Source organism: Eucalyptus grandis, chromosome 8 (genome assembly GCF_016545825.1).
Source record: "Eucalyptus grandis isolate ANBG69807.140 chromosome 8, ASM1654582v1, whole genome shotgun sequence".
NCBI lineage: Eukaryota > Viridiplantae > Streptophyta > Magnoliopsida > Myrtales > Myrtaceae > Eucalyptus > Eucalyptus grandis.
Genome location: NC_052619.1, coordinates 66,033,410 through 66,058,852, shown reverse-complemented (window position 1 = coordinate 66,058,852; position 25,443 = coordinate 66,033,410). Strand labels below are relative to the sequence as shown.

Sequence of the window (25,443 nt, the reverse complement as noted above, 5' to 3'; positions counted from 1 at the left end):
CGGTCTAGCTCCATATAAAGTGACCTATGTGTGCACAACAAAAAAGTTATCGGTAGGCCCGATGCATAGACTTTATGTGAAATTGGATCATTACTTTTAGCAATTCAATGACATCCATCAAATTCAATGGTTGATGAGTGTAAAACGAGCCGGCGGGTTGTCCCGGCTCCCGACGTGTCCATAGCAGGATCAATGATAGAGATAGAATAAAAATGGTGCATACATTAATTCCCAAAACTCTCAAATCATTCACGTTCCAAAGCATAGATTCCCACTACAAAGTGCACTGCTCCATGGACCCAACAAAATGGCCATGTTTGTCATTACCCTCATTAACTTATACTGAACTTCTGATTCTATGCTACTCCAGAGAAGAGAGGGGGCGGCATACTTTTTACATATCCCATCATTTGGAAAGACTTGCACATGTCGTACACTGAACTTCCCACGGACCAAAACGGGGTAGACGTGGCCAGCGGCTCTTATCGGGTACCGTGATTCGTGACAACTAGATAGTAACTATCGTACGATTTACTGGGATATCGGCATGGAGGCCCGACTACCTGAAAGTTCTTGAAACCTCGCTGCAAAAAATCATGTTCTAATTAAGTTCGGCGTTTCAACATGTGCAGATGGCTCAAAGCCAAGTAGTTTACATGCAGTCAGTAGAATTTGAATAAAATTATCTCCAGTTCAAGAATTGGAAGTCCCTAATATATCAATCAACTAGCCCATACTAACTAAAAAAATTAAACCAACTAGGATCATCCTAAGGGATTTCAGATCATTCTAAATTTTAACTTAAGAATTTATAATGTCTATGGTCGTGATAAAATTCTCTTCTCAGGAACAATTGAGATTACATGATAACTAAAAGGATTTAGTTAACCTGACTGATTTGTTACTTTCTTTTAAACAAAAGAAGGCCCAAGGCAAATATTACATCAGAACTCCATACTGTGATAAAAAACTCCTACTTGATCGACTAATAATTGCGATGGTAGATCCTGTAACTCGATCAATTTCCAAAATTCTTCATGCAGGTTACTTCTATATTAGGGCACAAAATTGAGCACAAGCATAGCAACCCTCCGTCGGCATTGCGACCATCGGCAATCGTCAACGAGCCTTAGTGACCCTCGATTCTCCATATCTCACATGGACCCTCCAGATTTGGCCTAACCTTAGCGATCGTCCACTATCAACCGTGGACATCATTCGACCATTAATGACTGTCCCTCAGCGATTGTTTGCGTAGTACCCTTGGTTTAGAAAGAGAACCGATAGGCTGTGGAGAGGGACAAGCAATGTGCCAATATACGGGAGTAAAATAGGAATACGAGAAACTGTTGAGAAGCAAAATTGGAATAAAAAGTTCCATAAATTATGGGCTCCATCGTTTTGAATTTGAATACCAATGCTGGTGAGCGGTGGTCTTGATAGGAAGACTTCGGAAAAATTAGTATTTCCTAGGACTCCAATTTTATTTTTTTACCAAACACTTTAGCATTTACCCAAGTGTCTTTAAAGATCCGAAGGACTATGCAAATTGTGTTCCCAAGCACAGCCTAAAACTACAGAATCAAAGCGGGGTCCATGATCCTCCTCAAAGTCGAACATACGCCTGCAATTTTTTCCAAACCAGCCTAAGGGCCACTTTCCATTCCTATAAGATCGCTGCCCGGAATTATACTTGACCCTAATAGAGCCCAGAAGCCCGTCCATTATCGTAATGAACAATACATGAGAAATGGTTTCATGTTACCGACATAGACGAGGAAATGATCTGGTACGGAACGCCCCACTAAGACAGACGGGCTCAAGAAGGAAACTATTTGTCTGTGAATCCGTGGGGAAAAGTCCCGTTCTACCCATTAGTCATTTGAGTTTCAAATGTTTATTTTTGGTCAATTCAGGTTTAAACGTTTAAAAATGTGCAACCGAATATTTCACTCATATTCGGTCCTATATATCTTATTCTAACGCCAACAATTATCCTTCGGCAAATGTAATGAGGACTTGATTGCTAATTTTGAAAGACATTTAAAAGTCAATCGATTCGGATCAAACATTTGAATCTCGATTGATCAAAGTACGAAACATTTACAACTTTCCGCCATACCTATACCGTTTGTCTATTTGGACAATGGGCGGAGAAAGATAAGCGACACTAATAAATCAAAAGAGCTATCTTTTGGCAAATGATTGAATTGAGAAGGAAAACGAAACATATTTAAACATCTCCGACGAGACGTGGAGAACCAAAGCGATTCATCCACTTCGCACTAATAAATGTACAAGTCAAGGGAATCAAGTCGACCAGCTCGGCTTGCTTTAGTTATTAGGCACTTGTTTATATTAATCCTGATTTCTGCGTTATAATAAGCAAACTCATAGCACCAGATAGAATAATGCTTGACCCAATTTGACCAGATCCTACTCAGCATATGGAAAGCAAAGAAAATTTTCTTTTAATGATCTGGCAAAGTACTAAAATATCCTCTGCAATTAAATTATGTCCGTCTTCCCATTCAACTGAAGACTGGCCATCCAACTCGAGAACAGGATATTGTGATAAACCACTTCATCGTGGTTTGACCCGAAATTATGGCAAATTAAACACTTAGCCTTGCACATTTTAAGGTGCAAGATTCCATCTGTCGCTGTTTTAATACTCAGCCAATCAAAAAATATGAAGAAAATTATTCAAAAAGTTCTAAACATGTTGCATTTTTATCAATTCAACTCTTAATCTTTTAATTTTATCAATCTAGTTATAAACATTTTCACTTCTTACCAATTGAATACATCCGATCAATTTTGACTGAAATTTGCTAATTTGAATGGTTGACACCGACGTGACACTTTTTTAATAAATTTTTAATGATATTTTAATAATTTTGAATTTTTTTATGATTTCTTTTTTTAACTTTTCTTTGTTTTTTTTTTTCCTTTGGGTTTGGAGTTTGGCCAGGAATGGTGGTTGACCGACCCTCACTCGCCACAGACAAGGGTCGGCGACCCTCACCCACCCTAGGCAAGGGCCGCAATGCCCTCACCAACCAAAGTGAGGGCGTGCAAGCCCTCACACCAAGGGTCGACGGCCCCTTGCTGAGAGCTAGTGAGGGTTGGCCGGCAACCTGACCAACCCCATCTAAAAAAAAGAAAAAAAAAAGCAGAAAAAACCATAAAAATTTCAATATATTATTAAAAAATACCATGTCAACACTAGCCGTCTACGTTGGTAATTTCCAAGCAAAATTGGTTGGATAGTCTCAATTGGCAATAAGTGAAAATGTTAAGAATGAATTGACAAAATTAAAAAAAAAAATTTAGGATTGAATTAACAAAAGTGTAATATATTTAGGACTTTTGGATAATTTTTCCAAAAATATGGACATGATCAAGTCTAATGATAGGTGAATCAAAATTCTCTAAAGGGCAAAAGGGATGAGTCGCATCATTGTCACGTAGAAATCAAACCATTTAGATATTAAATCATAGTTTCATCTAACTATTTAAATTTTTAGAATAATTAAGAATAATCTAACAAAATTTCGTATAAACTTTTCACATACTCTCTTTTACATAACCTTTATAATAGTGCGGGAGCAAGAAATCTTATTGAATTCAAACATTTTCAAACCCCAATGTCATACTAAATTCTAACACGCGCATAAGGAGTGGTTTTGGTATTAAACCACATGAATATGTAACAACTTAAATAAGTTGAATAGCTCACAGTTGTCTTATAAAATTTTATACCGATCGAGCAATGCTTGCTAAATGAAAACGATAATTTGCCCCCGCAAACGTGGACCGGAAATATAATATTTTGGATTTGACCGGTTACATAAATTGCGAAAACCAAGAGAAAGCAAATAGTTTTCTCCATACCTTATCGTTAAATAAAAATTCACACGTCATCCTTGTACAGATTTAATTCTGACACTAATTTTCTTCCTAAGATTGACTCTTGGATTATATAATCTCTCGAAATGTAGTGGAGGGAGGGAGTACTACATCGGAGGGAGAATGGAGGCGACCCCCTGCACCCTGCTATCGCTGTCTCCTCTCGTTCACGGCAATATTCACTGGCGCTGGCGCTAGCGACGATCCCCTCGATCCGACCGGCAACATCACCGTCTGGTGGGACGTCGTGTCGTGGACGCCGGACGGCTACGTGGTATGTTAGTTTCTGCCCCCTGCAGTTCAGCCCATGATTCAGACTCCCTGGATGGTCCTGATGGAGTTGACTGTGACTGCAGGCATCAGTCAACATCACGAACTACCAGCGCTACCGGATGGTGACGGAGCCCGGCTGGAGGCTGGGGTGGACGTGGGCGCGGAAGGAGGTCATACGGAGCGCGGTCGGGGCACGCCCGATGCGCCGAGGAGATTGCTCTAAGCACGAGCGGGATGTACCCGCTTCCTGCATGCGCAGCCCGACGGTGGTCGATCTGATGGCTGAGGCGCCCTTGAAGGACAAGATCGACGGCTGTTGCAAGGGGGGAGTCCTGTTGACCAAGCTGCAGGACGCTCGGAAGTCGACGGCGGGGTTCCGGATCGCCGTGGGGAACGCAGGAACGACGAACGCGACGGTGCAGATTCCCAAGAACTACACTCTGGTCACGCCAGGCGGCGAGTACTCTTGCTCGAGCCCGAAGATCGTGCGACCCACCCTGTTTGTGTCTCCGGATCTGAGGATGGCTACTCTAGCCTTCAGTAAGTTCACGGCGAAAAGATTCAGGTCCACGAGGCCTTTTCTTGACTCGCAGACATCCATCTACCTCCATTTTCATTCTGTCATTTTGTTCTCTAAATCAGTCAAAGATGTAAACTGACCCGGATACACTTTGATATCGATACGCACTAGAACGTCAATATTTAAGATCAAGCACAAGAAGATTCACGGCTTATAAATTAATTATATCACCGCCGATGTCGGTGCTTCAGTGACATGGCAGGTGGTGTGCCGCTACTCTCCGCCGCGAGGATACAAGCCACCGTGCTGTGTGTCCCTGTCCTCCGATCAAGGGATGAAGATCCCGTGCGCTACTTGCGCATGCAAATGCAAGCCCTCGGACGCCAGGTCCTGCGCTCCGTAAGTCTTTTTCCACGTCAATGTCTACTTCTCTTCTTTTTCTCTTTCCTTTTTCAACGATGCCTTAACATTTGGTAAGATCTGAACGAACACCGTGCATATCAGTGCACCCTGAGGCCCAAATCTGATCGAGTACTACGATCCGAGATGATCCTCTTTGATCCATAGAACGCAGGTTGGCCTGCCCATGAAGGATCAAAGAGCACATAACAATCGATAGTTTGGTATATTCACAACCATGGACAGGCCTCATAACTCAAAAAACTGGACATGCTTATGTCATTTAGATGAATTGGTGCCGAGTGCAATTAATTTCAAGTCGTCCGCCTTAGTTTCAATTCCCGTCTTACCTGATGTTGTGAGGTTTATAGGACATTTTCATAGACCTGGTGTTCAAGTGAGATGGGAAATGTACGTTGCTTGCAGGAGTTCCGGCAAATCCGAACGTGGGAGATCACCGGTCCAGCGCACCAATCACATGTGCCCCATCAGCATAAATTGGCACTTGCTGTCCAAAAGCGAGGGAAGCGTCCGGTGGTTTGAGGTGTCGATCTCGAACCTGAATCACCATGCAAATTACACGGACTGGATCCTCATGATTCAGCATCCGGCTGCACAAAAGCTTGCCAGAGCCAACACAAATTACTGGTCGCTGCCGCCCAAGCTTGGTGAGTAATTCTCGAATGGTATGCTAAATGTGATTCGTGTTGATCTAAGAACATCGAAAGTGTGACAGGAAATTTCTTGCCTGTTCCATGTTAATTGCAGGGAGCATGGACGTGCTGTGGGGGATCGAACACTACAATCGAGGGCTAGGGCCGCTCGGAAGTGGTCATTCCACGGCAAAGTTCAAAATTAGTTACAAGGGGAGTTCTGGAAATTGGAATTTCTCAAGCAATGTCTTCTTCAATGGCGATCGGTGCGCCAATCCGCCTCTACCTCAACAAGGCTCCTCAACATAAATGGCTCTCGTTTTTTTATCCGGAACAACGTTTTTCTTCTCCACCCCCCCCTTATTTTGTTGCCTATATCCGAGACTAATGAAACATGAGAAGGCGTCATTGTCTGATCTGATCTTTGAGCTTGTCTGATTAGAGTGCATAATGACTACTACAGACGGTAGTGGAAGGTCATTGGTTGTCTTCAAGTACTGAAAATATAGGCAAAAAAAATTGTTTGCTAACCGCTAAAACTGAAATCTGATGATAACCAGTACTTGTTTTCATCACCCCGTACTCATCCAGGCCAGCCGACTTTCTTCTTCGCCGTGATTAGAAAGACAATGCCGCCGAAATTCATTGAACGCCACAGGCTGTTCGGTGGACCCGCCATGTGTGTTTCTCCATCTCAAAGTAATATCATTGCTGTCAAGGGAGCGACAATCGAAGCATGATCGAACGAGACAACTGCAGACTTCAGATCCTTTCGTTTCCCGTATCGTCTTCAGGTAGCCGTTAGCATCCGTCCAATGGCGACTCGAAGGTGCTTAGTGGTTTCGCCAATTCCGATAAGGATCGAACTCACCTTGCTTCTGAGGGACGACCGTGAAGAAAACCCGTCATCATAAACTACCGGAAGAAAGTCTTCGCATTCAACTATTTAAATGCTTCACGTTATCAAAGACATATACTCTCCTCTCTCTTAATATCATCTAGGCCTCCCTCAATCCCCCGATTCTCGAATCTCCACTCCATCACGAATAGGTGTCCGAGAATACCTCGGTGACATCAGGGGCGACGGTGCATCGACGACTGGGAGAACATCTCAACGAGGAGTCTCAATCGAAGTACGTATGTCACGTCCGGACACAGATTCATGGAGTACTAATTGCCCCTTGCGATGGCTTTGATTTCGGGCCGCAAGGACATTCGACCACCTCCCCATTGCATTTATGGACAAACGAGATTCACGTGATTGCCTGCACAGAGAGAGGGAGGTCCACTGGACATTTCTGTCAGCAATAGCATGGGGCCACCAAGTTGCGATCGTGGAATGCGATGCCCCCCGTCCAAATGTCCATAGGCAAAAGTGACGACGACTCGGTTCTCCATTTTGAAAGACGTTTGGACGTCAATCGATTAAAATCAAACATCTGAATCTCAATTGCCCAAGGTGCGAAACATCTAGAACTTTCTGCCATACCTATAGACCATCCGTCTATTTAGACAACAGGCGGACGTGGGGAGGTAAGATGGAAGGCACTGGTCAGGAGTTAAGAACCCTCCACACCCAAACTTTTGCAAATTTGCGGTGCAGTTTGACTGAGCCGACTCAAGCGGGAGCAAAATAAGCAACACTTGTAAATGAAAAGAACTGCGTTTTTAGATTGTTTTATTGAGAAAGAAAACGAAAGATATATTTGTGAGATTTGGCGAGATCACTACAAATTATTCTAAAAATGCTAATAGAGGTCTAGAAAGATTCAAATTCAGTGTCATAATCTGATACCATATGATAGGGGCGAGCAGCGGTCTAGGGTCGACCTGGACCGACCACTGGACCGGCCCAACCTCCCGGTCTTGGTCCTGGTTAAGAGGACCCAGGTCGGTCCTTGGTCTTGAAATTCCAAGACCAACACCGCGCGGGTTGGTCCTCTGGTCCCTAGAGTTTTGGTGGTCCAACCCCTGACCAACCCCGAATATTATATTATATTATTTATAATTCTTTTATATATTCAAACCTAAGTAAAATGTTTGTTATATTATATTATATTGAGATGTTCTATCAATAGCACTACTAGTAATTTCAATTTAAAACTTTTGTTGAGTATTAATTATGCGTCGTTTGTTTTGTTTTCGTGTATTTAGAAGTTCAAGTGAATTAACAAGATGTGAAGTTATATATTCATGGTTTATATTAAGTATTTTGAACTTTTTATGGTTTAATTGTATTTTATTAATGAATTTCAGCTGCACTTTACTTTTCAATTTGTGTCAAATAGTAGAAATTTTTGAAGAGTAGAGTAGTACTGCAGTTGTTACGGTGATTTGCTAGTCAAGTGGTGTGAAGCTCATTTTTTGGTTGAGTGGACTCTATAATTAAATGCAGGAGAACGCTTTTGCATATGGTGTTATGAATATTAAAGATAGATGATTACAAGAACTTTCCATCTTGTCCCATATCTCGATGAGCGGTTAACAGTGCGGAATTTCTATTATTGTGTCATCTTAAATTTACTAAATATGTATTGGTATTTATAGTTTAGTTGCACAATACCGCATTATCGATGGATGTGTAATTTGAATTTGTAGGTTTGCTTTTTTAGGGAGTATAAAAAATAAGACGAAAAAAATTATTGATCGGTCCCTATTGACCACAGGAACCCACCGAACCCATTGGGTCGGTCCTGGTCCCCAGTCCCTGAGCTTAATAGGGTCGGTCCTCTGGCCCTAAAAATTGAGAACCGACACCAGTATGGGTTGGTCACAGGGTTAGGGGGTGGCCCGGACCAACCCGGACCATGCTCACCCCTACCATATGAGCTTTGATGAAATCACTAATAACCGTTTTAAAAGCTTAAAATATCATATAAGAATGAAATTTAATATTTATATATTATATCAATTTTAACGTCTTAGATAAGAAGTGAAGAACGGAAGCGATTCTCTCGCCTCACAGGCTCACACTAATAAATATAGAAGACAACGGCCATAACTCGACCAATCCAGCTAGCTTTGATTATTAGGCACTTGTTTATTTTAATCCTGACTTATGGGTTATAATAAGCAAACTCATAGCACCAGATAGAATAAAGCGCCACCCAATGTGACCAGATCCCACTTAGTACTTAGCAAGTTTGGAAAGCAAAGAAAAAATTTCTTCTTCTATTTTTTTTTATGGAAAAAGTCCCCGTTTCATTTCAAATAGTAAAATTAGAGGAACAACCCAAATATGCTTAAGAACAAAGAACATCCAAAAGATATTAAGGGGGACTCTAGACCCAATTCCGAAGTGGAGATTGGCAAAGCTGGACTCGGCGATTTTATTTAGATATCTTGGTCCATGGGTCAATTTTAATCCAGGAAATGAAGCTAACCAGTACGCCCGTTTGGACTTATTCATTGACTTCCCTAGGGTGTATCTAACCCCAAAATCGTCTGAGCTGCTGTGTAGCAGTCACTCAACAGCAGCCCCTTCTGACCAAAAAACACAGCAGCCCCACGTGACCCTTTTTTCTTCCCCCATTTCACAGCAAGTTCCAAGCCTTCGCATATAACTAGGGTTTCTACATGCAAGGGAGATTGTGCCTTCACCGTGCGAGCAAAACCGCCGAGCAGCACCCCATTGTCGTCCCTGCACACCCCTGCTACTGATCTGTTGTTAGTTCCTGGTGTGAAGGCTCCGTCGACATTAATTTTCACCCATCCCGGCGGTCTCCATCTTACAGGTACTTCGGTAGCTTTGCTGATGTTTTGCTGCTGTGATGAAGTTGGATCTTTGAATTTTTGTTTTGACTTAAGCAGATCAGCCACCACGCCCTGCGGATTTGGCATTATTGCTCAAAAAACTGCTGCGTTCCTCTGTTCCAGATGAGCCAGAGAGCTTTTCTCTTGATATCTGGCAAAGTTACTAAAATAGTTCCTGCTATCAAATTATGTCCATCTTCCCATTTAATTAAAGTTTTGTCATCCACCTCGAGAACAGGAGTTCGCAATAAATCACTTCATCGTGGTTTGACCCGAAATTGTTGCAAAATCAAACGCTTAATCTCACACATTCTTATGACCAAAAAAAAAAAAATCTCACACATTTCAAGGTACAAGATCCCATTTGTTTTAGGACTCAGCTAATCTGTTTCGCGTGGACATTCTTAAGAGAACTTTGGATCCAAAAATTATGGACACGATCGAGTCTAATAATAGGTGAATGATCAATAATGATCTTACAAATATTCTTATAATCGCTGTGCATATTTTCTCTTTCACACAATCTCGACAATAATACCGAAGGAGAAGGTTCTTCGGAGTTCAAATCTTTTCTAATTAATTTGAGGCTAAATTCTAACATGCCTATAAGGAGGAGTATTTTTGTATTAAAATGCTTATTTATATTTTGAACAATTAATAATGGTCTCACAAAATTTATTAAACAAAAACCAAAATTTGTGCCAGCAAAATGTGGATTGGAAATATACTGTTGCGCGGATTTGACCGGTTACAAAAATTCCCAAAACCCAAGAGAAAACAATATAGTTTTCTCCGCACCTTATCGTCTAAGGAAAATTCACACGTCATCCTTGGACATACTTAATTTTGACACTAATTTTTCTTCTCAGGATTGACTCTTGGATCATAAACTCTCTCGGCAATTTCCCAAGATCTCGCTAGAGCCGGAGCAGCCCCCTTCGAAATGTGGCCTCCATTGCTATGTCTCCTCTCATTCACGGCAATATTCACCTGCGCTCGCGGCGGCGGTGACGATCCCCTCAATCTTAACCTTCAACATCACCATACGGTGGGACATCGTGTCGTGGACGCCGGACGGCTACGTGGTAAGTTAGCTTCTGTCCCCCTGCATTTCGGCCTCCGATTTAGACTCGCCGGACAGTGCTGACGTTGTTGACGGCAGGCATCGGTCGACATCATGAACTACCAGCAATATCGGACGGTGACGGAGCCCGGCTGGCGGCTGGGGTGGACGTGGGCCCGGAGGGAGGTCATATGGAGCATGGTCGGGGCGCGGCCGCTGCGCCAAGGAGATTGCTCTTCGTTCAAGGACGGCATACCCGCATCCTGCACGCGCAGCCCCACGGTCGCCGACCTGACGGCTAATAATATGCCCTCGAGGGAAAAGATCAACGGCTGCTGCAAGGGGGGAGTCCTGTTGACCCAGTTCCAGGATGCACGGAAGTCAGTAGCAAAGTTTCAGATCGCCGTGGGGGCTGCAGGAACGACGAGCAAGACGGTGCAGCTGCCCAAGAACTACACGCTGGCCGCCCCGGGGGGCGGCGGGTACTCTTGCTCGAGCGCGAAGATCGGGCCGCCCACCAAGTTCTTGTCTAAGGATCGGAAGAGGGTCACTCTAGCCATGAGTTTTAATAGGCTATTCAAGTACGATCCCCTCTCGTTAAGATCTAATTAAGATCAAGCACGGCAACATACATCTGCATGACCTCTTTTGCTTCAGTGACGTGGCAGGTGGTGTGCCGCTACGCTCCGCCGCGGGGATACAAGCCGCCGTGCTGCGTGTCCCTGTCCTCCGACCAAGGGATGAAGGTCCCGTGCGCTACGTGTGCGTGCAGCTGCAAGCCCTCCGACGCCAAGTCGTGCGCGCCGTAAGTCTTTTTCCATGTCTTGTCTTCTTCTTTTTCTGTCCTTTCCTTTCCTTTCTTTTTCTTTTTCGTGATGCCTAGACATTTGGGCAATTTAGAAGTGGGTCGGATTGAGCATGAGGCCATGATTATCATGCCATTGTCCTAGAATCGCGGAGTCACTCGAATTATTGGGCTTTTATTGAGTCGATACCCAAGATGTTCCAATTCGATTCGTTAAAAAGCAGGTAGGCCTACCCATGAAAGATCGCAAAGCACATAATAGTTGATAGTTCACTATGTTCACGACCAAAGATTCCCTTCATAACTCAAAAAAATAGATATGCTTATGCCTTTTGAGAAAAGTGTTAGAAAAGTCCTAAACCTATTATATTTGTATTAATTTAGTCATAAACATTTTAATGATATGAATTTAGTCATAAACTTTTTGAACTAGTGTTAATTCAGTTCTTTCGGCTAATTTTGGTTGGATATTGCTGATGTGGATATCGACCAACCCACGTGATATGATTGACGATTGATGTGAATAACTTTTAATAGTATTTTAATACTTTCATATTTATATTTTCTTTCTCTTTCCTTTTTTTTCTTTTGCTTCCTTCTTCCCCTTTCCAGTTGAAAAAAAAAAGGAAAAAAAAATTGATACATTGGCTGGCCGGTGTTTATGTCAATAAAGACTGGCCAAAATTAGCTAAAATAATTGACTTGGCACTAACTCAAAAATTTTAAAACTAAATTAGCACAAACGCAATAAATTCAAAATTATTATGACAATTTTTCCCGTTTAGATGTGTTGGTGACGAATGCAAATAATTTCATTAATAAGTCGTCTGCCTTAGCTTCGTCTCACATCTTACTCGCTCTCGTGAGGTTCATAGGACATCTTCATAGACCTGTTGTATGGAATTTTCACGTCTTTAAAGAATGCGAAAAGGCACGAATGTTCAAGCGAGATGGGAAATGGTCGTTTGGTTGCAGGAGTTCCGGCAAAACGGAACGTGGGAAATCGCCGGTCGAGTGCACCAACCACATGTGCCCCATCAACATAAATTGGCACTTGCTGTCCAAAAGCAAAGGAAGCGTTCGGTGGTTTGAGGTGTCGATCTCGAACCTGAATCGCCACGCAAATTACACGGATTGGATCCTCATGATTCAGCATCCGGCGTTGCAAAAGTTTGTCAATGCCAACACGAACTACTGGTCGCTGCCGTCCGAGCTAGGTAAGTAGTTGCCCTGCTTTCAATCTTCTTTCAAACTGTGCTGTAATTCTCGAATGGTATGCTAAATGTGATTCGTGTCGGTCTAAGAACATCGAAAGCGTGACAGAGGAGCTTCTTGCTCGTTCCACCTTAATTGCAGGGAGCATGGACGTGCTGTGGGGGATCGAAAACTACGATCAAGGGCTAGGGCCACTCGGAAGCGGTCGTTCCACGGCGAAGTTTGTAATAAGTTACAAGGGGAGTCCTGGAAATTGGAACTTCTCGAGCAATGTCTTCTTCAATGGCGATCGGTGCACCAATCCGCCTCTACCTCAACGAGGCTCCTCAACATGAATGCCTCTTGTTTTTTAACCCGGAACGTTGTTTTTCTTTTTCTCCCATTTTGTTGCCTATATCCGAGACTAATTAAACATGAGAGGGCATCATTGTATGACCTCTGAGCTTGTTTGATCAGACTGCATAATTAATAACTCCTCCAGACATAAGTACTGGAATTTCAACTTTTGTCTTCAAGTACTGAAAATACAGGCAAAAGAATTTGTTTGGTAATCGCTAAAACTGAAATCTGATGACAACCCAGTTCTTGTTTCCATCAGCTCGTACTAACCCACGCCATCGGATTCTCTTCTTCACCGTGATCAGAAAGACATTACTGCCGAAATTCATTAAACCGCACAGGCTGTTCGGTTGACCCACCATGTGTGTTTCTCCACCTCAAAGTAATATCATTGCTGTCAAGGGAGTAATGAAAGAAACATCATCGAGCGAGACAATTTACGAACTTCAAGTCCTTTCGTTTCTCGTACTGTTTTCACGTGGCAGTTAGCATCTGTCCGATAGCGACTTGAAGGTGCTTTTGGTCTCCCCAATTCCGATAAGGATCAAATTCACCTTGCTTCCAAGGGATGACCGTGGAGAAGAGTTGCCATCAGAAACTTTTGGAAAGAAGCCTCCTAATCCGATAATTCAAATGCTTTACTTCCCTCGAGCTCCCAATTCATTCTCGAATCTCTCTACTCCATCGCGAGAAGGCGTCGGGGGATACCTCGGCGACATCAGAGGCGACGGTGCATCGACGACCGGAGAATTATCTCAACGAGGAAACAAAGCCCCAATTGAACTACGTGCGTCGCGTCCGAACATGGATTTACGGAGCACTAATTCCCGATCGCGATGGCCTTGATTTCGGGCCAAACGTACATTCGACCGCCTCTCCCATTGCAAGTTATGGACAAGGGAGATTCACGTGATTGCCTAAGCCCAGATGCGAGTCCCCTCGTCGGCAGTGAAGGAGGGAAAAAGCGCGATCGAGGGAGGTCCACTGGACATTTCTGTCAGCCAGAGCATGGGCCACCAAGTTGGATAAGGAATTGCCATCATTGCGACCGTCGAACGTGATGCCCCACCTCCCAAAGGGTCCCCCCGGCATGCGTGCCGATGCTAGTATTACCCAAGATTAGGGTTAAGGACATAATATCTTTCTTTTTGCGAATTTGATTCACTAGATATAATTTATGGATATGCTATCGAATATAGGCAAGTGAAGTTGGTGAGCCGTATTAATTGTTTTCCTTTATCCCCACTGCCGTCAGTTTATTAGGCATGATGTATAAAATACAGCCATTGAATGAACAGGAGAAGTGAAGCATATTTACGTTACAAAGAAGAGGCTAATAAATTATTCGGGAGTACCCTACATGCGGCGCTCATTTTGTGATCAATGTTCCCTAAAGGGTTATAGATAAACTTTAGGGAACAAGTCCTTTGTCCCATTACGTACCGCCAAAAACAACACCCTCGCTAAATAAGGATGTCGAATTATTTTATCATGACAATAGCCAGATTAGGTTAAACATATAGACATGTTGAATTTATGACCAATTTATCATAATAGACACATGCATTTCACTGTAGATCACATAAATACTTCATAAAAGCACTCACCTACTATGTGTTTACCAATATTGAAAGTCCATGCGGCCTAGATTTGTTAAAAAGAGTCATATGCCCATTTTATTAACCCATATGACTCTCCCTCCCTCATTTGATCTTGCGCTTACTTACTTACTTCCGACACTCACCTCGATTTGGATATAAATTCTCCTAAATTAGCTTGAATAATTAAGTGTTTTAGCTATGTGAATTGAATTGGATATTCACTAAATTTGTATTGTATGGAAATTAATTGAAATGGGTTAAATTGATTAATTTGAGTCAATCATTCTTTACTCAATCGGACCATTAAACGATACGGTGCCACAACATGATAATCATAAGAGTCCAGCTGTACATCTCCTATTTACTTGCTGTGCGCACGAGAAGAAGCAGACCTAGCTCTACGGTTTCACCATTAACATCAGCTTCACAGTCCAACCAAAGCTTCAGTCTCTCTTTTTCTTCACTCGAATAGAAAGCCCACCAGATCCTACGCTCTCTAAACTGTCCAACGCATCAATCCCACCAACCCTTTGACATGAAATTCGAAGCTTGACACCCTATCTTCCACGGCCATTAGAGGGAGGAAGAAAAAGAGCAGAGCGAGACAAGACATCAAAAGAGATCCGATTGGGAACAGGCGCCATCCAGTTAGGCATACGAAAGCGACAACAACTTTAGAGGCCATGTAGCTGCTGTTGCAGCGGCAGGAAAATTACCTGCCGAACCGAGGGGCGCTTTGGTCTCTCTCGCTCTCTCTTCAATTCCAGGAGCTGTTCATGCTACGCGATGCCACCCGCAAAGGAATCAAAAGGGAGAAAGCAAGGAGGCCTGGCGCGTCCCTCTTTGACATTCTCGAACAAAAAGTATAACAGAATATATGGCAAAGAAGTGACCAAAATCATGGAGCACTTCCCGTATAACTTAATGTCGCACTAACTAAAAGAGACCAGTTCGCCGTGAAATTGCGTCGCGCCACCTCACGAAAGAATCAAATTTGATACTTACGCCCACCTAATTAGTCACCACCAAACTTAGTCACCAAGCAATAAGAGAACGACGCCAAAAAGGCGAGACCCAAAATCAAAATCGCCCCCAGAAAAGGCAAGAAAATATTTTCCACTCCCCACGGCGCCGCCCGGACATTCCAGTCCATTTGTTGGGAGGAAATATATATATATATATATATTTATTTAGTTTTGGATATTGGGAATGAACAAAAAGATCCGAGGCAATCTTGTGTATATTTATTTACTTTGGAAATAAAAGTAAATAAATATAGTCGTAAACCTAGCGTAGCGATGGACCGTACCGTCCCGCCCAGGGAAAAAAGATTGAGCCTTGCCCTGTTTGCCCTTTCGCTTTCTTCTCTTGGCTCGAGGAACACACGAAAAACAACGAGAAAAGAAAAAGATGAATTGGATGGGACTGATTTTGATTAATTAATGAAAAAACAGGAGGACTTTTTGATGATGGCTTCTTTTGACTACACATTCGGACTCCAAAGGCTCCACAAACGGGAGTTCAGTATCCCCAACACGTCCGGCAGCACCTTCCTCGCCAAACCCTTGTGGCTGCTCACCGCTGCCGGAGCCCTCCTCGCCGCCACGTCGTGGACCGCCGGAGACGGCGGAGGGTGGCAGCTGAGCTCAGCCTCCTCGGGGAAGTTCTCCGTGCCAGCCCTCTCCGGAGAGGTAGCCGGCGTAGCTGCTGAGGACGCCTCGTTCTCCGTCGGAAAAGCGACTCTGTCCTCCGCCTCAGGCGGCGCGGCGGTCTCGATCACGGGCATCTGGGGTTCCGGCTCGGGCTCGGGCTCTGGCTCGGGCTGGGGTTGGCCCGAGGCGGCGGCCCGGCGCGCCATCCTGCCGTCCCTCTCGCGTCGCTTGGCCTTGCCTCGGCCGCCGCCGCCGCCGTTCTTGTTCTTGCCGAGCTCGCCGCTGGCGAGATGGTCCTCGAAGGCCTCGATGGCCTGGTGGATGAGCTCCCGGTTGGCCGACGAGTCCCACCGGTGCCAGTAGCTCCCGTAGCAGTCGAAGCAGTCGCAGTCAAAGCTCGGAGCCGACGCGGCCGCCGCCGCCGCCTTCTTCGACGGCTGCCCCTTCTTCCTCCCAGGCCCGTCCCCGGCCCCGGCGGCCGCGGGAGCCGCGGTGTCGAGGGAGCGGGTGATCATGTAGGCGAGGACCTCGCGGTCCTCGAGGGAGAGGACGGTGGCGAGGGCGAAGATGGCCGCCGGCAGGAGCTTCAAGACGGAGAGGACATCCCTGCTGGTGGCGCTGCCGCAAGAGGAGTGCGAAGCAGAAGCAGAAGCAGAAGAGGAGGAGGAGGAGGAAGGAGACGGGTGGACTTTGCCCTTGTTCTTTATCTTCATCTCTGCTCCGGAGGGGGTGTGTCCGAGAGAGGGAAGAGCTGAAGAGCGACGGCCAAAGAGAGAGAAACTAGAGAGAGAGAGAGAGGGGGGAAAGGAAGGAGAGATTTTGGGTTGGTGGAGATGATGAAATGAGGAGAGAGAAAGTAGGGTAATTTTTTTGCTTGGGGAGGTGGTGTTATTATTAGCTTGCTAGAGAAGGCTGACGCTGGGGAGAGAAGGACGGGAGGCCGTCTCCCAGGTTATAATAGAGGGGGGACCACCCGCCGAGGCGCTAAGGTTGTCTGTCGACGCTCGCGTCCGAGCGCGTGCGCGCCACTTGTCGCGCTTTCATTAGCGGCCCCTCTCTCACGGTCCCCCATGCGTCCTGTACTAGAGAATCGCGTCGTTTTTCTCTTTTTAACCCCTTCTTTTGTTTTCCAGTTCCTTCGATTTTATTTTCTCTTAAATTATTCAATGCCTAATTGAAAGATAGATACACCAGCCAGTTAGCCTGTTGAGTTTTCTAGCGCTTGAGTAGGCCCACAGGTCCGTAGGGTTGAGGCGCATCGATGCGATTCGCCCCCGAAACATAAATTATTATTTGCTTCTTGGGCCCTGGTCGGTCCTTAGTCATATAGAAAATTCCAGATATTTTTTAATCACGTATTGGTCCGGCGGTAATTGTTAGGGCTAATGTGGTTGCGTCCGATTCGATGCCTGCAATTGATCAAATATAGACATGTTAAACATGGATCATAAATTTATTTTTTGACTCGTATTTGATAGGCTAGGTTGTTAGATGAGTTTGTTGTATTCAATAAATAAATTTAGAATAGTAAAACCTAAGATAGTGTGGGTGTTAAATAAGTTCATAAATTACTTAGACCCACCCAATCTAATTCTATGGTTCTCTCTTGCCCTCATTTTCTATCACGTTCGCTCACTTCTTGTTTTCACCTTAGTTTGAGAATAAGTTATTCTACGTTTAGTTAAATATATAAGTATTTTAGTAATATAGATCGGATTGGATATGTGTTAGATTATGTAAGGGTCACTAAATTAGAATTGCATGGAAATTAATCAATTTGGATTGCACCATTTTTACATGATTCCATCCATTCATTCGATAGGTATAATCAAATCTAACTATGACTTTTGATCCACTCACGAGATTTGAATGGAAATTAATCAATTTGTGTTAAGTCAAGTATGAACCACTATATTTGGATTGCATGGAAATTGATCAATTTGGGTTTGACCATTTTTTACTTGATTTGACACATTCATTTGATAGATATAATCAAATTTGACTGTGACTTTCAAATATAGGCCAAAGGTAAGTTAATATAGACTCAATCAATGGTTCATCAGATGGGATACCAAGTTTGCAACCCATCCTTCAAATCCATCTACTTCTTTGAAGTAATGACAACCTTCGTAAATGCATCTTTTTCATTAATTTACTTTTTCGAGAGGAGTAAGGGTTTAGAACTTGATCAATTAACCTTTGGTTCAGCGGCTTTTGAGCATGCCGGTCATTGGTGATTTTGGACAACTTTCGAGCTCCATCGGGTTTGAACGCTGCGGTCTAAGACCGAGGCTCCCAGTACCTGACAAGTTCAATCAAATTTTTAATTTTTTTTAATATTTTGGGGTTACATTCCTAGAATCAACTCAATTTTGGCTATCTTTTCTAATTAATCGAGTGTGGCCTAGACTTACAAGTGCTTGCCATGATCTTGTTTCGTTTTGAACATGTAAATCTCGGGTTTAAATTGAACAACTTATCATGGCGGTTCAAAATAAATTTTTAATCGAAAAATACGAAGAAATGCTCTCAGGAGTTGGCATACTTGATAAGTGGCACGTCCGTTTGAGGAGAAATTGTTCTTTGACTTTTTGATGTATTTCGGTAAATGAAAACTGATCAGTTTATGAAAAAATTTCCATCAACCAAGAACAACAAGCTTAGATTTAAGGGAAATAACTTCCCTTCTAGGCAAGAAGGATAACACTTCCCCTAAATCATTAAATAAATGAAAACGGGAAAATAACCAAAAAAGTTGTAAACTTATTGCAATGGTACTAATTTAGACCTAATTTTTTTTTTTCTTTGTGCAAATTAAATCCTAAACATATTGCATTTATGTCAATTCAATTCATTGGACAATTTTGGGTGACTCGATGAAAAGCCAAAAGCTTGGACATTGGACAATAGCATTGACGTGGACATGGTAACTTTTAATTTTTGTAATGAACTTTTTTATTAAATTTTGTTCTTTTTCTTTTTCTCTTTCCTTTTCCTCTTTTTTTTTTTTCATTTTTTCTTTTCCCCTTAGTGGCTAGCGAGGCTTGCTAGCTACCGGCAAGGATCACGGCCCTCGCCTAACCTTACCCAAATCCAGGCAAGGCCCAAGGCCATGAGCAAGGTGGTTAATGAGGCCTTGGTGAGGCTAGGTGAGGGTAATGATCAACTATGAATGACTTGCAAATCCACTATTCAAGCCCCCCTCTCTCTTTGTGCGTGCAAATCACAAATCTCCCGTTCAAGGCTTTGCCTTTAATGTCAAGGCTCGCTCAGTTGTTGGCGAGTGTCATTGGAGCCTTACCCTCTATTAAGTGGAAAAGAAAAAAAGAAAAGAAGGAAGAACAGGAAAAGGGAAAAGAAAAAGTAAAGGAAAATAAAATTTGATAAAAAAATTTAAAAACATCGGCATTAGGCGGATGCTTAGCATCAAGTAATGTCCACATAAGCACCATCAAGCCAAATTTGTTGGATTGACTTAATCAGTTCAAATATAAAAGATTGAATCGACACAAAAAAATATTTATAATTGAATTGGAAATAGGTTTAAGACTTTTTTGGTAATTGTCTCAACAAAAACTAACCATTAAAAATGATTTTCATGGAAATTATTTTCTTTTACCATGTAATTTTCAGCAAAAGAAATGCAACCAAACTACAATAAGGGTATTTTTATTCAAAAAAAAAAAATCAAAAACAATGAATTGTGACTTTTTAACAAAACTTTCACAGGGTTTTTTTCAAATATCTAAAAAGGCAAATTTGTACATATTTACTTTTTTTACTGTGTGTAATACCACACTCCATATTCTATATTTCAACTTCTTAAAATTACTTGACCAAACAAATGTACTGCAAATGTAATACTTATGATAATATTTAGCGATGCCCTTGGACGCTGTCAACAAAAACATTTCTTTGACAAATTTTCCGAACGGCGTTGATACATATAAAAAAATAAAATAAACTCTGGCTTGTTTTTTCATCCTAAGTTTGTCTAAGTAAAGGAAACAAGATTCAACTATTTCTTTATTTCTAGGACAAATCTAGAGTGCCTTTTCGGTTGGTGACTTCTTACCTTAAATTTAGGGTGTTTTTTCGGTGAGGGTCAAAAATTAAAAAAATAATATAAAAATTATTTACCATTAGCATTGATCATGTCCTAAGTTTTCCTCATGACATTAGTATCAAATCTTCTCAATCCACATCACCATGAGTTATCCATAAAATCTTAAGTTGGATTCCTTCACAGCATGCAATTTGCTTGCCTAAGAACATAAGAATATGTTCATTCGGTCCTCTCATAGTGAAATATCTATTTTAATGCATTTATCACCGACCTCTTTACACATAGAGAGATCCTGTTTACACATAATGCCTATAACTATATTATCTAGTTATTTACATATGTCAAAAATGTACGGTGCTTGTACAAAAACTAATTTGCTCAAGCTTTTGTATGTGTATCGTCGACAAAATTCACATTTTTTTGATAGGCCATTAAGACCAAATTTCGCCAGAATGGACTCATAAACTCTGAATGATCGAAATCCATTCATAACAAGAATGAAACAAGCGTAATGGGCGAAAAATCGAACTAATCAGGAAACTAGATATACCAATAAATTAGGGAGAAGGCAAGCGATTGTGCTTATACATTAAATAAGGAGGAGCACATCATAAACTAATTTCGCTGTTCGTTTTGCTGTAAATTTTTGCTAGTCATTGCGAATAGCTGGTGCAGAACATGACGAACAAAGGAAAAGATGTTAAGATAAAGGTCAACATGCACTGCGAGGGATGCGCCGACACTGTTCGTAATTGCCTCAGAGGTTTCGACGGTACATCGGCATTTCCCTTCATTCCTTTTCATTTGGTGTTTGAAACATTGTTTGTCTAGGGCAGCCATTTCAATTGCAGAAAACGAAGAAATTCCAAGTCATATCCCGTGCTGTCGTGTTCATTACGTTCCCTCATTTTAGAAAACGCAAGGGATAGGAAAGTTAATTTTACATATTTTCATTGAACGTCGAGCATTATTTCCATCATACACAGTAGTCCACTTTTGCTGTTTTTCTCGTCAGGAAAAAAAATAAAATTTTGCGTGGTGAAATTAGGTGTCGAAGAGATTGTCACAGATACGGAGAAACACGAGGTCATTGTCAAGGGCGAAAGTGTGGATATTGTGGAGGTATTGGAGAGGTTGAGGAAGAAATTTAACAAAAATGCCGAGCTAATAAGCCCAGAACTCCCAAAGGCCAAGAAAGAAGAAGAGAAGAAGAAGGAAGAGGTTTGATTTTTACCAGCATATCTGATTTTTATGCATTACAACCTAGGCAAGATCGATATTCCGTTCTAAGGTTAATGATAATTTTCTATAATTGCAGATTCCGGTCAAAACAGTAGTGCTCAAGATTTTCATGCACTGCGAGGGTTGCGTGCGTGATATCAAGAAGAGCATCTACCAAATGGAAGGTGATATCTTCTTGTTAATTATGCAATAAATTCCTAATATACACTTGCGTGTGCCCTATGTTCCTATATCAGGTGTTCTATCTGTGAAACCGGACATGGCCGGGGGAACGGTGGCTGTCAAAGGGGCTGTCGAGCCGCCGAAGCTCATGGAGTACATCAAGAAAAAAACAGGCAAGCAAGCGGAGATCGTGAAGGTGGAAGTGAAGAAGGATAAGAAAGGCGAGGAGGAGAAGAAGAAAGGCGAAGCGAATAAGAAGGAGAAGAAAGAGGAGGAGGAGGAGGAGCAGAAGAAGAAGAAGAAAGGCGAGGAGAAGGAGGATGCTGTCCGTTTGATTCACTACTGGGTTCAATGTCCTTGTCCGTGCTCTCAGTGCTGCATGAACAACCTCTGCTGTCACTGCTGGGAGAATGCTTTCAACGACGAGAATGTCCATTCTTGTTCCGCCATGTAAACATGGGAAAGATTTCTTGGCACGGTTCCTCTTTTTTTTAGCTGTTTCACTGCCGCACAAAGGAATAATATAATTATCCTATCGTATCGATTCGTTCCTTTTAAGTTTTATTGTTTATGGACACGATGAGAAAAATAGAGTAAACTTGAGCTCAATACGTTACTTGGGGGCTCTTCTCCTCCCTCATATAGATGATTCGGTTTGTTTGTACCCAATTTGCGATAATTGTTATCAAATGAGGTAGGGATTCACATGAAATTGGGATAATGACACAACTACTTCATGAACTTTGGCCCAATATATAATGTGGTCCATAAATTTTAAATTTATTTAATGTGGTTCTTAGACTTTAGTCTAATGCATATTATCGTCTTTGAACTTTTGATTTGTTCAATTTCGTCTATGGACCTTTTATACATATTTATTTAGTCCACGAATTGTATAAAAATGTTGAATGTTGTCTTTCAATATAAAGATTTTTGTACAAGGCTCAAATGGAAGCTGTGTCAACAATGGTAGCGAGATGGTGAGGGGATGATGGTAGGTCAATGAAGAGACGTAGGATATAATTCTTTTGTTGGGTTAAGGTTAAACATTGGTAATTAAGAAACACGTAAATGATTGACATGGCCCATTCTTAAAATACCGAAATTAAGATAACTTAATAGAATTCTATGATATAAAGACAATAAAAGTGCTAAAAATTTCATATGGTGTTCATTTTAGTGCTAAAAGTTTTTTTTTTTTGGGATCACTTAAAAGCCATTTAAAAAAATGATTACTTAACAATCAACTTTAATTTGAGTTGCAAAAAATCCGATATGGCCATAATTTATTAATTTATTTATCCGACTTGGCTCGTGCATGCCTAGTTAGTATATAGATTCCTTAGTGATATAATCTACAATGTTTGCCCCCAATAGAAACCCTGCATCACAACTTGAAAGAAATTCCCAAATTGAAATTCTAACAACCATTCAACTTGATATGGAAACCCTAATTCAGTTTGCCCAAAATTAACAGCTCAATTTTGTAAGTAGAGAGTAAAAGCCCCCAAATCTTCCTCCAAGGATCGAGCTGAGCCCTAATTTTTCCCTCCAACCACCAAGCCCTAAATCTTTCCCTTGCCATTTGAGCAGAGTGACAGAGGATGAGAGTGACTGAGTGAGAGCGAGAGATATAGCAATCGATGGCGACCAAGCGATGGCTACCGAGCGATAGCGAAACGTCAATGACAATGAGGGAGAGAGTGAAAATACAAGCCTTGAACGCGTTGAACAAAACGCAAGGAAGGAAGCGACGTGCGACGTCGTTCATGTCGTCATGCTCTCTACCTTGTCGTTTATGCAAAATAGCCATAATGGCAGCGTTCTGATCTCCCTTGTGATTCAAAAGCAGAACAGCCTTTGTTCGATGTGGTTTATGCTGGCATTAATGCGACGTCGTTTAGGCAAGCCCCTTTTAAAAGTCCGCGTTGGACGCCTTCTTAATTAAATTAATAAGCCTCGTCAAATAAAACTTTCAATTATAAAAAGTCACGTACTTGTTTTGGCCAAAATTTCTCGTTGAAAACACTTAAGTAATAGTTTTCATGTACTAGTTTTGGCCAAAATTTCGTTGAAAACACTTAAGTGAGTTTTTCTCCAAAACTTTTTGGCGAAAACTTTTAGTATTAAAGTAAACACAGTACGGAACATTTAAACATTTATAATCTCCTTAGTGTCTTTATGCCGTAAACCAGCGTGCTTCTATTAACAGCACCAAAACCAGAGGCGTCTCCTCAATAATTGTCGCTAAACAGTGCAAAAACGAATCTGCAGAGGCAACTTGAAGTCCTACTTTTCCTATTGTCAACCTCTCGGGGATCCTTCCTCGAACCTGCAACACACATGGTCGCTCCCTCTTTTTCTCAAAGAATCTGCGGCTTGGGAATCGAATCATAAGATCCGTCGTCTCGCAAAAGCAGCTTACCATCTCGTGGTCGAATTTCCAAGTTCAAAAGAACCAGCTCTAGGAGTTTCCCTGGAAACTTTCTTTCGATGCCCTACAAAAGCCCAAAGCTATTCTTAAAGAGGAAACACGAAACGAAGGGAAAGAGAAAAAGGAAGGAGGACATTATTTCAATCAAGCAACGCAAAGGGAAAGAAAGAAAGAAGCTACCCACTTCGCATGATTGATTACGTCTTTCGTGGAGTGCTTTACCACACGATCTCCACTTCCACATTAAAGTGACCCCATAATTTTCAATTCTCTGACTTTTGTGAGTTTTCTTGTGCATGTAATGAAGCTCTCGTGCGTTACAACTCGTACTCGTCGTGATAATCTAAGCATATGGAAAGGATGGGACGTGGGAGGCACAAGTAAGAAAATTACGATTTGAATTGATTGGAAAAAAATTGAGCTAACCACGAGGAATCACACCTAAAAATAAAGCTGAATCCCGAGCTGATAAAATTCAATTTGAAGTTACTTCATATAAGAGATTTGACTAACCGTGTTCACAAAGGGAAGACCTTAATTAGACGAGCGATACCGTTATGATGACTAATTAATCCCCATGCTGATGCGTTGGAGAAGCTGTTATCGGAGTACTTCAAGCAATAGAGTGGCGAGAATAGCCCGATGGAATCATCCCGTTGTTAACTATAAATCCTGACGCATTAAACTTAGGTCGGACGGCCACGATGCTGCCGCCACCAACTAATAATCCATGCACGCAATGACCCTCAAATCGATTTGACCATATAAATTATACGTCTCACTATAGAGTATTACATGTTGTTGGGTTGCCAAGTGTCTTTAGAAATAGAAATTTGCCACTCATATTGCCAATTGTCAAGGTGGTTCCCAAGTTCAACGGCAGCGAATACCTACTCTTCAATTATTAAGGAAAAAGGCGTGCCAAACCTCTTGAGAAAAGCATGGAGAAGTGTCATTGGTCCTCAGCTCTCCATTCGCTTTCTATTTTTATACTAAAGACAAGATGCACGAGCTATATGCTTTTTACCTTTTTTTCTTTTTCATCTTTTAATTGTGACTTGTGATGTCGTATAACGGGAAAATCGTTCCAATAATAATTAAGGCTATCATTAACTCAATTAAAGCACAAAATTGGGACAAATCTAACCTTACTTGACGTAATTAGAAGAGTTCACATAGTGATTCGCTAATGTGATTTAGAGAAGATCTATAGAGGAAGAAGAATTTTATTCATTTTGAGGGCCTAGGAATGAGTTTGGAAGAATCTGAAAAGCATTTGGACTCCTAGTCCTAAAGTCCTTTGATCCAAAGTTTTAATGTTTACTAAAAAAAACTCTAATAAACTCTTTCAAGC

General features: G+C 42.0%; 4 protein-coding genes across 4 annotated transcripts; 3 read left to right on the top strand and 1 right to left on the bottom strand.

Moving 5' to 3' along the window:
- The first annotated feature begins 2,976 nt into the window (after positions 1-2,976).
- LOC108954058 (COBRA-like protein 4) lies at positions 2,977-6,083 on the top strand. Its single transcript, XM_018860511.2, has 6 exons — positions 2,977-3,127; positions 4,005-4,186; positions 4,269-4,725; positions 4,957-5,104; positions 5,531-5,772; positions 5,873-6,083. Exons 1-6 carry the CDS (start codon positions 2,977-2,979, stop codon positions 6,064-6,066), a joined length of 1,374 nt encoding a protein of 457 aa, XP_018716056.2. The 3' UTR covers positions 6,067-6,083.
- A 3,146-nt stretch (positions 6,084-9,229) lies between these two features.
- On the top strand, positions 9,230-13,144 carry LOC104417741 (COBRA-like protein 1). The gene is made up of 6 exons (XM_018860092.2): positions 9,230-9,491; positions 10,380-10,595; positions 10,673-11,135; positions 11,231-11,378; positions 12,354-12,595; positions 12,735-13,144. The coding sequence occupies exons 3-6, from the start codon at positions 10,688-10,690 to the stop codon at positions 12,926-12,928; spliced, it is 1,032 nt and encodes a 343-aa protein (XP_018715637.2). The 5' UTR covers positions 9,230-9,491; positions 10,380-10,595; positions 10,673-10,687; the 3' UTR covers positions 12,929-13,144.
- Positions 13,145-15,755: 2,611 nt separating this feature from the next.
- Positions 15,756-17,108, bottom strand: LOC104415661 (myristoylated alanine-rich C-kinase substrate). Its single transcript, XM_010026988.3, has one exon. The coding sequence runs from the start codon at positions 16,896-16,898 to the stop codon at positions 16,017-16,019; it is 882 nt and encodes a 293-aa protein (XP_010025290.2). The 5' UTR covers positions 16,899-17,108; the 3' UTR covers positions 15,756-16,016.
- Positions 17,109-20,929: 3,821 nt separating this feature from the next.
- LOC104417740 (heavy metal-associated isoprenylated plant protein 8-like) lies at positions 20,930-22,109 on the top strand. The gene is made up of 5 exons (XM_010028962.2): positions 20,930-21,023; positions 21,300-21,472; positions 21,570-21,657; positions 21,730-21,851; positions 22,029-22,109. The coding sequence occupies exons 1-5, from the start codon at positions 20,930-20,932 to the stop codon at positions 22,107-22,109; spliced, it is 558 nt and encodes a 185-aa protein (XP_010027264.2).
- Positions 22,110-25,443: the final 3,334 nt, after the last annotated feature.